General features: G+C 52.8%; 1 protein-coding gene across 2 annotated transcripts in view; it reads right to left on the reverse strand.

Annotated features, from left to right (window-relative positions):
* The window catches only part of KCNAB1 (potassium voltage-gated channel subfamily A member regulatory beta subunit 1), a 62,282-nt gene that overhangs the window by 46,573 nt on the left and 914 nt on the right, over window positions 1–14,795 (reverse strand). The window contains exon 1 of one of the 2 annotated variants that reach the window (XM_027685934.1): window positions 11,780–12,036. The exons of the other annotated variant lie outside the window; for it this stretch is intronic. Within the exon in view, the coding sequence (XP_027541735.1) occupies window positions 11,780–12,021 (242 nt within the window). The 5' untranslated portion in view covers window positions 12,022–12,036. Of the gene's footprint in view, window positions 1–11,779; window positions 12,037–14,795 lie in introns of those variants that run through there. 2 annotated transcript variants of the gene reach the window in all.

Here is a 14,795-nt window from a genome sequence, read left to right on the forward strand (position 1 = left end):
GAGCTGCTGCAGCCCCTGCCCCTGCACAGCTCAAGCAGAGCACGCTGCTTGCTGCTTCCTTTTTATTTTAAATTTCACCTAATAGTGAAGCTACTTTGAAATAAGATGCCAAGTCTGGCTAGAGATTTTGTTTCTCCAAGGCTGCAGTCACAGGTTGTTGACTCATCCCTGCCCATGGCAGGGCGTTGGGACTGGGTGGTCCTTAAGGCCCCTTCCATCCCAAACCATTCTGTGACTCCATGACACCAGGGAGCCACGAGCCTGGCAGTGACCCCGGGATGTTCTCAGTGAATCACAACACGATTAAGGTACTTTTTCTCCGTATTTTGGTTGGAGGTTTCTGCCCTGTGGCAGAGACACCGAGACACTGTGGTGTTTGCCTGCAGGTTGTGATGCAGAGGAGAGCTGGACAATGACCACACACAGCCAGTTACATAAAGCCCCGTCCCTGCATTCCAGCCAGCAGCTCAGGTCAGCAGGAACAATCCCATCCCAGCCCCTCTGAGCTCTTGGAAATTTTTTCACGCGGGGAGAAGACAACAACTTAACACAGCAGCAAACACAGCAGCAGTGACAGAGGAGGTGGTGGCTGCCCCACCCCTGGGAGTGTCCAAGGCCATGTTGGACAGGGCTTGGAGCAACCTGGGATAGTGGAAGGTGTCCCTGCTCATTGCAGGGGTCGTTGCCTTTAAAGGCCCTTTGCAGCCCAAACCATTCCACGATTCTCTGATTCTCTGCACTGCCACAGGACCTCAGCCAGGGGGCTGCAGAGGAGACCCCCCAGCACCCCAGCAAACCCAGCACCTAACGTGGGGTTTGGGTGCAAAACCCAGCACAGCCCTTAAGCACCAGCAGCTGTATCACCCTGACAGTGTTCCCTCTGCCCTGGCAGTGTTGCTCTGCTCCTGGTGCCTGAGGGTCCTGCCATCCGTGCCCATGGAGCAGCCCCAGGACCGGGGAGATGCAGCAGGACAGAAAAGTCAGCGCTCCCAGGCTACAGACACATCAAAAATATGGTTTCAGCCTTCATGAGAGAGTTTTAACCACACTGGACGTTTTGACAGTTGCTCAGTTAAACTTTGTATGCAATGTCCTTGGATGGACCAGACCTCAGGAATTGCATGGAAGCACTGAAAGCACAGCTGGCAGCACCAGGAGGGCAGGATCCTGCTCTGGAAGCGGTGCCCTTGGAGCTTTTCCATACAAAGATGTCCTTCTTTATTTGATCCAACTGCCCAGATCTGGCTACAGCCACCACAGCCACCTTCCAAAACCCCACACAGACATTTCAGGCAGCAGTCTCCAGGACTGGTCTTCCCAAGAATTATCTCAGTGTGCTGTCCCAAATCCCTGATTTTCAGATTTGCACCCGCAGTTGTGCTGCAGCGCAGCAGGACACGCCCAGGGCAATTCCAGGTTATGTCCCAATAAAAGTTTTATTGGGCCATAAGAGCTCTGATGACAACCACAGCCCGTGCTCGTGGCTGGGCTGGCTCCCTCCCTCTCCAGAGCTGTTTGGGAACAGGTTTCCTGCTGGGATAATTACTGAGGATTGCGGCAGTTCGGTTACATCTCCCTAAATTGGGCTGATATGGACACTGGAGAGATAAGGAGCTGCCACCCCGAGCGCTGGCATGAGGAGGCAGCTCCCAACAGGGCTTCCCTGGGATTAATCCCAATTAAGAGCCAGGACAAGCTTGTCCCTGCTCATCTGAGGAGGGGTCCTGTCGGAAGCAGCAGCGACAAACCCTGCAGTGATTTGTAGCTCTTTGGGATGTATCTAAAGCCACCAGGAACAGTTCCCTTTGATGGCACTGCTGGAAGCTGGGCGAGGAAATGAGCTGCGGAACAAAAGCCCCGCGCTTATCGAGCCAGCAGTCACCACATTTCCGCTGGTTTCACATCAAAAACTCCATTTGCATTTGTAATTGCACTTGAGGAAAACTGATCAAAATTCCTACTAAACGGTTTTCAGTTAAAAGGCGTCGTTCTGGCAGGTTTTGAGCCAGGCTGGGGGCAGTGCCCAGCCCGGGCTGCCTCTGATGGCACAGGAGATCTGTTACAGCCCAGGGCAGCTCCGAGGGCCCTGTCCACCCAGGAGGGACCCAAGGTGGGATGTGAGAGCACAGAGCCAGGCTGCTCTGCCACCAAGGGCCGTGTGTTAGGGCTGGGGTGTGATAAATACAGCACCAGAGAAGCTGTGGCTGCCTCAGCCCTGGAAGTATCCAAGGCCAGGTTGGAGGGGGCTTGGAGCAACCTGGGCTAGTGGAAGGTGGCAGAGAGTGGCACTGGGTGATCTTTAAGGTCCCTCCCAATCCAAAGCAGTGCAGGATTCTGTGATTTTATGAATCCAAGAGCAAACTCCCACCTAATCTCCAATCCCAGCACCCACTCTCCAGTCCCATGCACTCCCCACGAGCTGACAGCACCCCAGTACAGCCCCAGCACCGAGGGGGCTCCTGCCCCCAGAGAGCTCTGCACCAGCCAGCTCTGAGCCAGACTCAATAAATCGTGGCTTAATACAACGGGAAAGGATCAACAGTGGAACGGAGACCCAGGGCCCTCCGTGTCTGACAAGGAGATGGAATCACTGGGTGCCCAATTCAATTAACAGGTCACTCTTCCCTCGGGTAGAACACCCCCCTAATGGTGCCTATTGCCCATTAGCTGCTGTATCCCTGCTCCACACCAGGTAATTCAATTTTTCCATGCTATCTATTCCATTTCTCAGCTGACTGAAAGCCAGTGGCTCACGCGAAGGGCTCCAGAAATCACCATTATATTAATGTATTGTGCTACACTGAGCACTTGATGGTCTGTGAGGTCCCTTCCAGCCCAAACCATTCTGTGATTCTTGATTAAATGTGACTAAAACACTTATAGCTGCACAAAGCTCCACTGCACAGTACAAGAGGTTTTATTGGGGTGTTTGTCCCCTCCCCAGGTGAGGCTGGAGCCCCTAGTTCAGGTACCCCAGTAACTGAGCATCCACCCCAGACCCAGAGGAGAGAAACGCCCCCGGCAGCAGCAGCAGGACTCTCAGGCATTCAGGGTTGTTGTGCCAGTTCTTGGCAAAGAAATGCTTTTCCCCTTTGCCATACTCAAGTTCTGGGCTGTGCATACAGCAAATGCAGGTTTTCCCCAGGTGCTCTGCATCACCTGATGGATAAATGTGTTCTGAGTAAAGCTGTGTTCTTCCAGCTTGGCTGTGCTTGTTATATAGCAGATTTGAGGCAATTATGTACAGTGCTCTGTTATCCACACATGTCAAATCTCACCCGAGCATTACTTGTAACAGCTTAAAGCTCTAAATTAACTTCTACGAAGAAATATGTTGCTGAGGTGTTGATTTTGGATGCTGGATAACACACAACTCCATTCTGCCCTTTTCTGGGACACACTGGAGCAGATGGGTGGGTAATTATCATGCAATAACTTCTGATTCTTTGAGATGAGCTGGCAGAGGGTGAGAATAAAGATGAGCTACAGCAGACTGGGTTGTTTGGAAAACCCTTTTCCAATGGATACCCCTTCATCAAACATGCTCTTCTCTCAAGAACCCCCAATTTTCACCTGAGCTCACCCTCCTCCAGCCAATGCAGGGCCTGTGAACAACTCAATGAAAGCCAAGTGCCTCCATCAGTCATTAGCTTATATAAGTCACCACTGAATAATAAGCACTATTAAAATATCACCTTCCCAAATAGCATTTTTCAAGGAAGAATTTTAGTTCTTCTCCTGAGAGTCTCTCTTTCAGCTGCAACAGCATTTCTAATTATTGAAGTGAGTGACACAGGGTACGAATCCCATCAGCTGCATCCAGCAAAACTGGCACAAGACCTCAGTCCTGCACCAGAGACAAAGCTCTCCACGCTGCCCAGCATCCCTAAAGAATGAGGCATGTGCTGGAATTAGTCACTGAGGAGAATTAGCACGTCACCCAGGACAACGTTGTTCACTGAAATCCAGCAGATTACTAAGGAATGATCTTCAGCCCAATTAATTTTATCGTTGCCTTTTCACGCTGCCAGGCTCCTCTTTGGGGGAGGGACATGGAAAAAACCTGCTGCATCAGCACTTCCACTGCCACTTAGTTACCAGCCCACACTGCTAGTTAGAAATCAGCATTTCAGGACTTCTGGAGTCTGCATTTTACCTGGGCAGGCGCAGGCAGAGCTCCCTGCTGCCAGCCAGAAGGGGGTCTGTGGTGACTCCTCAGCTCCCTAATTTCCCTTTGCTCTCTTCACTTCCAGAACCTTCTGCAAAAGCTTTTAACTTTGGGGTTTTGGGCACCCAAGGCAAGAGCACGATGTACCTCAGAGCAGCACAATGTCATGGAGTGGAAAGCACATCCAGTCCCACCTCCTGCCATGGGCAGGGACACCTTCCACTAGCCCAGGTTGCTCCAAGCTCCATCCAACCCGGCCTTGGACACTTCCAGGGGCAACGTCCTTTTAGTAAATTAAGTGCAAGGCACTGCCCAGTCTTCAGGTGACCTCCAGGCACTGCCAAGCACTTCCAAGCCAAGGATTCTCTGTACTTCCCAGGGTCGGTGCTGGCTGGGCAAGTAGCCCCTGATCTCCAAGCGCATCCCAAACGGATCGAACAACCACTTTCATACTGGAATGGCGCCCATTTAATTAACAAAAAGATTTGCAAGAGGATCATTACTTACTGCCAAATGCATAACCGCTCATTAGGCCCTCAGGGGAAATGAATAATTACTCCTGCAATCTACAGATTGTGTCTTTTTCTGCAGTGAAAAACGTGCCTTTCAACCTCCCAGCGGGGGGAGGCCAACTGAGGGGTGGGAGGAACCCTCACCCTGCTGGGGACTGAGCCACAGGGAGCAGCTCCCCACAACAGCCTCATCATCCTGCCCCTTTGGACTCTCCAAGGACCCCCACGTACCTCACAAACACCCCGGGAAAAAAACTAGCAACTGTGCTACTGGAATTATGGGAACACTCTGTTGGCTTCTGGAGTCTTTCTGGTGCAGGGACGGAGCCAAGCAACTATGAAAACACACTGCAAACAAGGAAGAAAAAGCTTATCAGGCAGAGGCAGGTCTGCACAGCCGGTTTATCCATGGAAAAGCTGCCTTTCATGCAGGCTCCCCCCTGCCCAGCAGCACTCGGTGTTGCAGGGGCAGCCCAGCTGCCCACACCCCTCTGCACACCGGGGGAGATGCAGGAATAAGAGGGGCTCACCTCAGCCCAGGGAAAACCACAGAGCGAGAAAAACACATTCCAGCTGAGCATTTTAACTGGCTTAGACCAGACAAAAGCAACTTCTGCCTCCAAGAGGGGTGTAAGGAACAGCCCCACCGAGCTCCAGCCCTCGCTGAGAGCGCAGGGTGACGCTGGAAATCCTGGAACACACGTTGGACAGAGTGCCCAGAGGAGAGGGCTGAAAGAAACGTCCAGAAATGCTCTGGGCAACTCTAGTATTTCCTAGCACACAGCAGTACGATGTATACAAGAAGCACAGCCCTGCAGTGCCACCCCCTCCTTAGGGCTGGCATCCACCAGAACCCAAATGTCCACCCACTGCCCCGAGCTGGCAACTATTTCCTGATGCTGGAGTCACTCTGAGGAAGTTCTGGAGTTCTCTTCGAACTGCAGTTCCATGAGAGGGGTCCCTGTGCCCAACAGCTCTCCCATAAAATTCAGCTTCCCTGGAATCATGTTGCAGGACTCTCCTCTCAGACACTTGCTCTGATTCTGCCAAATTCTTCCTGAGGTCCATCTTCCTACCCCCATGTCTCAGAAAGGTTCTTTTATCCTAAACTTTTTGCCTTTGGAATTTGGACAAAAATTTGGCCTGGACAAAAAAATTGCATTTCCAGGGAAATTTCCCTCTTTACATTACGCCAAGCTTGCAAGCCCTGCAAGTTCTGAATGCAATGAAAACTCACTGTTAATAATCACCAGTGTGCAAACAAGGATTAATAACCAGAAGAGACAAACAGGGAATTCTCCAAGCATGGACTGGGCCACAGTCCTGTGCTGCTGGGGAAGGAAAGGGGAATTTTCTGCTCATCCTGGGAGAGCTGCAGCGGGAGTGATGGGCACAGGGCTGGTGGGAGGGAGAAAAATGATGGAATTTAGCAAAACAGAGGAGTTGCCATTATATCAACATTGGATTTGAAGATCGAAATTCATTTTTACTCCACCTGGACCATGCCCACCTGCCAGAGCACACAGCAGGGCTGGTGATAGAGACCCACCCTCAGCCTGGCATTGAAGCTGACCTCTGCAGAGCCTGCATTCATCCTCAGTTCCTAAAGGATGGAGCCTTGAAACAAATCTGGAAGTCATGAGAGGAGGTTTTACTGGTATTTTCCTGAATTCAACCCCCCTCGGACCCGCCCTCAGCAGCTGGTGTTGGTGCAGTGTGGGGTGATCCCAGCAGATCCCAAAGTCAGCCCAAAGACTCCCAGATAAAACCTCTCGTAACCGAGACCACGTGGACTGAGTTCCATCTCAGGGCACAGACTGCAGACTTCAAACCTGCCTATAAATACACCCAGAAATATCCCAGACTTTCAAGTCAGCCCCCCGGAGAGCCGCTGGATCTGCTCTGCACCACTGACGTGGCTGCAGGGAGCGGAGAGGAGGCTCAGCAGGAGCACCTGCCCACGGAATGGGGCCGGATCAGCACCTGGCAGCACAGGCTCTGCAGCCACAGCTCCACAGGAGCAGAAGGTGTGGGGAAAAAAGCAGCAAACCTGCAAATTCCTGCTGGGCAGCGGCCAGAGCGGCTGAGCCTGGGCTGGGATTCACTGCTGTGCTGGGCAACTGGGAGGGCAAAGTCTGCCTTGTCTTCCCCACAAGCCGAGACCCTACAGCATGGGAGCTTCTGCCAGAAAGGTGGGAATAGCCCTGGAAGCACCAGCAGGCTGAGTCTGAGCTGGTACACGGCTTTGTGAGGACTTTATGGAATCATTATGGAATGTTTGCATTGGAAGAGACCTTGAAGCTCATCCAGTGCCATCCCCTGCCATGGGCAGGGGCACTTTCCCCTACACCGGGCAACCTGTGCCAGGGCCTCATCACCCTCACAGCCAGGAATTCCTTCCCAGTATCCCATCTCACCCTGCCCTCTGGCAGTGGGAAGCCATTCCCCTTGTCCTGTCACTCCAGGCCCTTGTACAAAGTCCCTCTCCAGCTCTTGGAGCCCCTTTAGGCAGTGGGAGGATCACACTGGAAGCAGCAGGATCAGGAGCCAGCTCTGTGTGTGCAGCAGGAGCTCCTCCTGCTGAAACCCGGCCGGGGCAGTGGGGCTGACACCTCACACAGCCACAGGCTCCAGTCCTGGGAGGAATAAAATGGGATTTCTCCCTGCAAGGAGCAAACCCCACTCTACCAACACCACCCACACCAGCCCACACAGTCCTATTTCCATCCCATCCTCCCCATCAGTGCATGGTTTGGGTGAGGACCCTACAAAAATAACACAAACCCCAAGGAACTGAAGCCGTTTGGCAGAAGGGCAGCCATGGGAGTGTGTGCTGCACCAGGCAGCAGCTGGGGAGTTTGAACAGAGTAAAAGAGACTAAAAAACCACTTCTGCCACGTGACACTGACTGTTAAAAAAAGGGCACAGCTGGATGTGGCTCTGTGGATCAACCTGGACAGGAAATAGGAACAACATTAAGGCCATAAGCTGTATCCCATAAATATAATGCAGTGGGGCTCCGGATGGAGCAGATGAGGATGGGATTACAGTGCAGGATTACAGGACCCCATCAAGAGCTCTCATATATTTTGCCATCTAAAGCTTCAGTGCATAAAATGAGCCTCACTAAGGGAGCCTGGAAAAGCAGCTATGGCATAGGGATCGCTCCCAAATTCCCCTCTTCTGGGGTAGCTCTGTGGGGGTATAAACATGACAGTAGAGAAAGGGATAAGGGCTGATAAATGGACTCTGCCTGCTCCAGGTTAAACCCTGTCTTGGTATTTAATACCTTGGCTGGCCTTGGCTGATACCTGATAACATCTTCAACATGCTGGTACTTCCAGCATCCCATGACAGGGAATTCCCCAATTTCATTACAAGAGGCTGGGAAAGGGTTTTCTGTGTTTAAACGTGTTGTCCACAAGTTTTATTTGCTCCCCCCACCCTGGTTCCTGCGTTATAGGGGACAGTGAGTGACTTGCTGCAAGCTGTTCCTGATTTAAACACATCTGTAATCCCTGTCAATCATCTTTTTCCCTAAGCTAAAACCCTATTTAATCACCTAGCACAGGGACAATCCCATCCCTCAGACCCCTCTGCTTTCCACAGCCCAGTTTGCTGTGTCCCGTTGAAAAGGGGTGGCCAGGACTGGCTGCAGGGCTGCATGTCAGCTCCTCATGTTTCCCATTCCAGCCAGGAAAGGGGAAAAAGGAAAAAAAGGGAAAAAAGGGAGAAGATAACATCCTGCAAGGGGCTACCTGCTGGCCAGTCACAAAAAAGCTTCAGCATCACAATCCTAAATTCCCAAGTTTGAATTAGCTTAACCAACCCTAGTGACAGAAACAGGCCAGAGCATCCCAGTGCTCCCTCGGGATGCAGGAGCTCTGGGGGGTCCCTGCAGGACACCCCAGGGGGGTCATGCCAAGTGAAGTGGGTTTGCCAGGGTCTTGTGTGCTGTGGGAAGAGCTCACCCCACTGGAGCAGAACCTCAGTGAAATCTAAACCACACAAAATACAAACAGCAAACTCCAGCCCAGCTGGGAGGATGCACTGTGGGTTAATCCAGCAGTGCCTCGGGACTCCCTGACCTCCATAAATACTTTCCACCCCTAACATTTGCCAACAGCCTGTTTTGCAAAAGCTGCCTGGATGCTTCTGCAGACATATATATACATATAACATTTCACCTCCAGGCTCTCCAAGTGCAGCTGCCCCAGCTCACAGACACTGTTTAACCATGAAGGAGCAGAATATTGAGAGGTTTTACAGCCACGGTTTCCCAGTGTGAGGACAGAGCTCCAGCCCCAGCAAAGTGTGCGTGGAAAGATGCCGTGCAATGAACACCCCATGGGACAACAGGACACCAACTCTGCTTTGTAAATGGTGTTTCATCTCAGAGAAATGCTATTGTCATCAGAAACAAGCCAAGCTCTTCCACTGCTGCACTTCGGGTTCCTCTGTAATAGGCTGCACTTAACTGTGTTGACCAAGGCAAAGAAAGGAAAAGGAACTGATCATCCTATAAATGAACCAGCTTATAAGTATTTAGCAAGTGTTTCTTGTTCACAATTCATTAATTTCCACACATAATTAAGTAGATCTTAATACAAAAAGGGATTTATTGTGCTATCTTTAGGCTGGACCTAAGGAGGGCTGAGGAAACGTCTGGAAGGCAAAACAAGAAAGAGAAAAGAAAATCCTCAAGCTCGCAATCAGACTGGAAGGGCCCCTGTGCTTCTGGAAGAGCAAATAACCTATGGAAGCACCATGTGGTGGCTGCTGGAACATCCCTCCTGCCTGGAGCAGAGTCCTCCTCGGAGCCCCCTCTCCCCAGGATACATCCCCTGGATCCATAGGAAGCTCAATATGTTACGGCTCCTTCTGTCAGCTTTGAAAAATGTACACACTTCAAATGAAGCATATGCTCCAATCCATCAGCTCCAGCAGAAATTAGGCACATGCTTTATTTCCCCATGACTAATGGCTCTGGTGAACGAGGAATACTCCATTTATTAAGGCAGGAAGCAGAGGTGGATGAAGGGGTGTGAACAGAGCCCTGCTCCAGCCGAGCCTGCAGCCACAGCCCTCAGCCCCCAAAGCCAACCCAGCCACCCCTGCAGCTCAGCAGTCCCAGAGCCTCTCATTAATTACATTTCCCTATGGCTTAAGACTCCGTCTCCAGCAGGTTTTGGATCCAACCCTACAGAAATTTTCCACCCAACCTCTTTGCGGGGTTTCTGCCCCAGGCTGGGCACGTTTTTGGTGCAACATCACTGTCAGGTTTTGAGTGATGCCTTTTGGACTCGGCAGCAGCACAGTCCCATGTCAGGAGGTGTCCGTACACCAGGGCTTTGGCAGGATAATCTCCTGTGGAGGACATTTCAGGTCACAACCACTTCAAGGGAGCACTGTGTGCCTACACCATCACTTGTGCTCCTGAGCGAGGGCACAGCGAGGGTTAAACTGTGTCTGGGCAACAATGGGAAAACACCACAGAAAGTGCAGAATTAGAGAGAAACCAGAAGAACGGTGGTTTTCATGTGTGCACTGACACCAACCATTTAAAAAACACAGCTGCCACGTGGCATCAGCATCACCAGAAGGAGCAAAAGAATTTCTCATTAAAGGGAGGGAACTTTCCAGGCCTAAGAACCCCAGTTGATCAGAGTATCTGGCTCAGGGACAGCACTGCTCCTGCTGACCCAGGATTGCTCCAGTCACAGCTCTGCTCCAAGCACGGTGTCCCTGGGATGCCAATCCACTGCCTGTGGATGTTCTCCCTTTTCACCAACCCAGGCACTGTGGCCTCAGTTCTCTCTCAGCCTTCCAGGCCGTGTCACCCCAACTTGCTCCACAGCAGAGCAGTGGTACAAAGCCCTTTGCCATTTCTCCTGATTGCAGCTCCAAAGCTGCTCTTTCACAGTCCCCGTCTCCCCTCAGCCATGTCTCCAAACACCAAATTTCCCCAGCCAGCAGCTAAAGCTGGGACACAGCTGTGCTGGATCCACAAAAACAGCGTTCATACTGTCTTATTTCAGTTTTAGGCTCAGACAGGCCATGGGCAGAGATCAACCTCTTGGGAAAGCAAATATTTCAAAGAAAATTTGCTTTTATTAGAAGCACAGAGAACATGTAGACTTTCCATACAGAACATCATCCTCTTAAAATGAACCTCTTTAGAAACAAAACACAATGACAACTGATGGACTGAGCACACCCATGTCTTCTTCATCCACCATCCCCAGCCTACACCCTCTTTCCCCAGGCTGTTCCAGCTCCCTGCATGGATAACACCTTCTCCCTTGGACACTTCTCCTGACACAGAAGCCACATGTTTCCCATCCTGAACCCAGCTAGACACTGGTTCTTGGGCTTCCAGTCCATTTGCTCCACAAGGAGGGCAGAGGGTCTCGGGGTTCAGACCCCAAGAGGGAAAACTCAGTGTGATTGTCCCCATCCTGGAAGTGTCCAAGGCCAGGTTGGATGGGGCTTGGAGCAACCTGAGCTAGTGGAAGGTGTCCCACCCACAGCAGCGAGTTGGAACAAGATGGACTTTAGGGCCCCTTCCAACCCAAGCCAGTCTGGGATTCTGTGATTAACTTTAGAAGAAAAAAGATCAAATTCGGAGCTTTAAGAGAACAGGTTGCATGCATTTAGCTTTGCTCCTGGTCATCCCAGTTCTTGTGGCGCCCAGAGAACCCAGAGAAGTGAAGTTCCCGAGGCGGAGAAGGGGCCCAGCGGTGCCAGCCTGCCCGGAGAAGCCTCAGCTCCCTCAGCCCCGTTCACAGAATCATAGAATCAGTTGGGTTGGAAGGGGCCTCCGAGATCATCAAGTCCAACCCTTGATCTACTACCGCCGTGGTTCCCAGACCATGGCGCTGATGCCACATCCAGTCTCACCTTAAAAACCTCCAGGGACGGAGAATCCATCACTTCCCTGGGCAGCCCATCCCAACGGCTGGTTACCGTCTCTGTAAAGAATTTCTTCCTAATATGCAACCTAAACCTCCCCTGGCACAGCTTAAGACCCAACCCTCTTGTTTGTTCCCCAGCCCTGGCCGCCGGGCCCAGAGCCGCGCCCTCACAGCGGTACCTGTACCTGTACTTCATGCCGGTCTGGGCCCGCGTGGTGTCCTGCAGGGACAGTCCATGGAGGTGCAGGAACCTCTCCAGCTGCTTCCTCTCGCTGGTGGGGCTGCGGGGCCGGGGCCAGCCCGCGGCCGGGCAGGGTGGGCGTGGGGCCCCGCTCGCCTGCCGGCCCCTGGGCACAGCCTCGGCGGCCTTGGCCGGGCCCGGCCGGTGCGGGGGGATGTCGGCGCAGGCCGGCTTGTACAGGTGCATGGTGCTGGCCCACAGTCCACCGAGAGCCACCCACAGCCCACTGAGAGACACCCACGGCCCTAGCGAGGGTCACCCACGGCCCCAGCGAGAGCCACCCACAGCCCACCGAGAGTCACCCCCAGCCCACCAAGAGCCACCCACGGTCCCAGCAAGAGTCACCCACAGCCCACCAAGAGTCACCCACAGCCCACCAAGAGTCACCCACAGCCCCTCTGAGAGTCACCCACAAACCAAGCAAGAGCCACTCACAACCCAGCAAGAGCCACCCACAGCCCACCGAGAGTCACCCACAGCCCCTCCGAGAGTCACCCACAGCCCCTCCGAGAGCCACCCACAGCCCCAGCGAGAGCCACCCACAGCCCCAGCGAGAGCCACCCACAGCCCCTCTGAGACTCACCCACAAACCAAGCGAGAGCCACTCACAACCCAGCAAGAGCCACCCACAGCCCACTGAGAGTCACCCACAGCCCCTCCGAGATCCACCCACGGCCCCAGCGAGAGTCACCCACGGCCCCAGCGAGAGTCACCCACAGCCCCAGCGAGAGTCACCCACAGCCCCAGCGAGAGCGGGGCCCACAGCCCACCGAGAGTCACTCACAACCCTCCGAGAGCCACCCACAGCCCACCAAGAGCCACTCAAAACCCCAGTGAGATCCACCCACGGCCCCAGCGAGAGTCATCCACAGCCCCTCCGAGAGCCACCCCCAGCCCCTGGGAGAGCCACCCGCTCCGTGGGGCTGTTCTGCCCAGGTTGTGCTGCCCTGTTCTGCCCGGGCTGTGCTGCCCTGCTCTGCCCAGGCTGTGCTGCCCGCTGGGCTCACGGCTCGGGGCGGCCTCTTTGCCTCCCAGACATTGTTTATGTTATTGCAACTGGCCCGTTTTCGTTGATGCCTGGCATGGATTATGGCCAAGATCAGCAATCTTGTTCATCTGCTGAGACCTCTCACAGCCCAGTACTCCAAGGGATAAGGGCTGCCAGTGGGAATACAGCACTGACCCCGTTTCCCAGGTCTTATATTTAGATAATGAGAAATATTTGCTTGGGATTCAATCCAAGGCCAATAAACATAAACCAAATACTCTCACAGGGTGTATTTCAGGCCCCGGGCTGGCCAGATGAACACTGCAGGCATCTCTTCTGCCAGTCATTAGAACATTTTGTTTTCTCGTAGTGCACTGCTGGAGTTACCTGGTCTGGGAACCTCTGTAGCCTCCCAGGGCTCTGATAATTAATACAAATAAAATTATAATTTTATCAATTACTTCACCGCTGATAAATAGCAAAAAAATTTTCTGGTTTATAGAATCATTGAATGGTTTGGGTTGGAAGGAACCTCGAAGACCATCTTATTCCAAACATCCCAGTCATGGGCAGGAATGGCACCCACTAGACCAGGTTGCTCCAAGCCCCATCCAACCTGGCCTTGGACACTTCCAGGGATGGTTTCCAAGGTATTCATCCCTGCTGGACAAGGTAACACCCAGAAGGACCACACTGACCTTTTCTGGCCACAGCAAACAATCCTGCCAAGGTCTGATACACAACACTGAGGGAGATCTCTGAGCTCTTCTATTTTAAAAACTCAACCCATTTTCGGGCTGGCATTTCATCCCCAAATACAGTGGAAAAATAAGTTAAATAATCAAGTGATGGATGTATCATGAACTCAACTAATCCTTAAATCTTTCAAAGCAGATAAAGAAAGACTGATCCCAACCACAGAATATACTTTAAAAGCTTATAATTCAATGTCACAGAGGCGAGTTTGGTGGGGACACTGGGATTACCCTGCTACTCTTCCTCTGCAGCTGTCAGATCAGGGCACTGATGGACCTGGGTGTCCCCAGGAGGGTCCTGCCCCGCTGCCCCAGGGGACCCTGACACTCCTGAAGATGGGGGTCCTGTTCTGATGGTGCTGACCCAAAGGTGGGCTGCAGGGAGGGCTTTCCAGCCCTGCTCTTTGCAACCCAAGGACGCTGCAGGGAGGGCAGCGTGTTCCGAGGCCGTTCCTGCCTCACAGGGACGGTGTTTCCCTCCTGAAGGCTGTACCTGTGATCTCTGCTGCAGCTGCCTTTGCTTCTGCCTCCTGCCAGCCCTCACTTTGCTCATCCATAATGCAAGGTGAACCAAGGCAAAGGAATACTTCTGCAAGCTCCTCCGAATTTTTTTTGGACATAGGAATTTTGCTGGTTTGGAGTTTCAGGGTTTGCGGGGATCAGCAGCATCTTTAGAAACTTAGTTCTCCCAGAAGTTATTCACCAGCAGTTTGCTTTTCTGGTGCTGTTCAAGCCCCCGGGTGCCTGACCACGGGCTGGTGGGGCAGATGGGCACCACACCCCCCAGTCTGCTCCCTCCCAGCCCACAGACCCCTCGTGTTCTCTCCAGGTGCTTGTGGGCATTTCTGCACTTCACAACCTGCCCCAGCTGAGTTTTACTTGGTTTCCCCTTCAGTTGTCCCGTTCCTAATTTTTGTTCTAACGACATTCTAAATAATTTCTAATCCAAGCTCATCTGCAAGAGCTCGGTTTGTGGCAGGCACTTCAGGCATCCCCATCCTGCCTGGGATTAGGGAAGACCTCAACCGGTTCTCAGTGGAAATCCGGCTGCTAACGATGTATTTGTGTCGAGCTGGGCAAAAGGCTGAACCCCCCCTCGGCAGTAGCCCTGTCCTTTGGGGTGACTGAAACCCCCATCCTCCCTCTGCCAGTCCCCCAAACTGCGATGCTGCTCCTCGGGCTGGGGCAGCAGCACCCCCGGGCCCTTCTGTGTGGGC

Source organism: Neopelma chrysocephalum, unplaced genomic scaffold (assembly GCF_003984885.1).
Source record: "Neopelma chrysocephalum unplaced genomic scaffold, ASM398488v2 Primary Assembly neopelma1_69, whole genome shotgun sequence".
Lineage (NCBI taxonomy): Eukaryota > Metazoa > Chordata > Aves > Passeriformes > Pipridae > Neopelma > Neopelma chrysocephalum.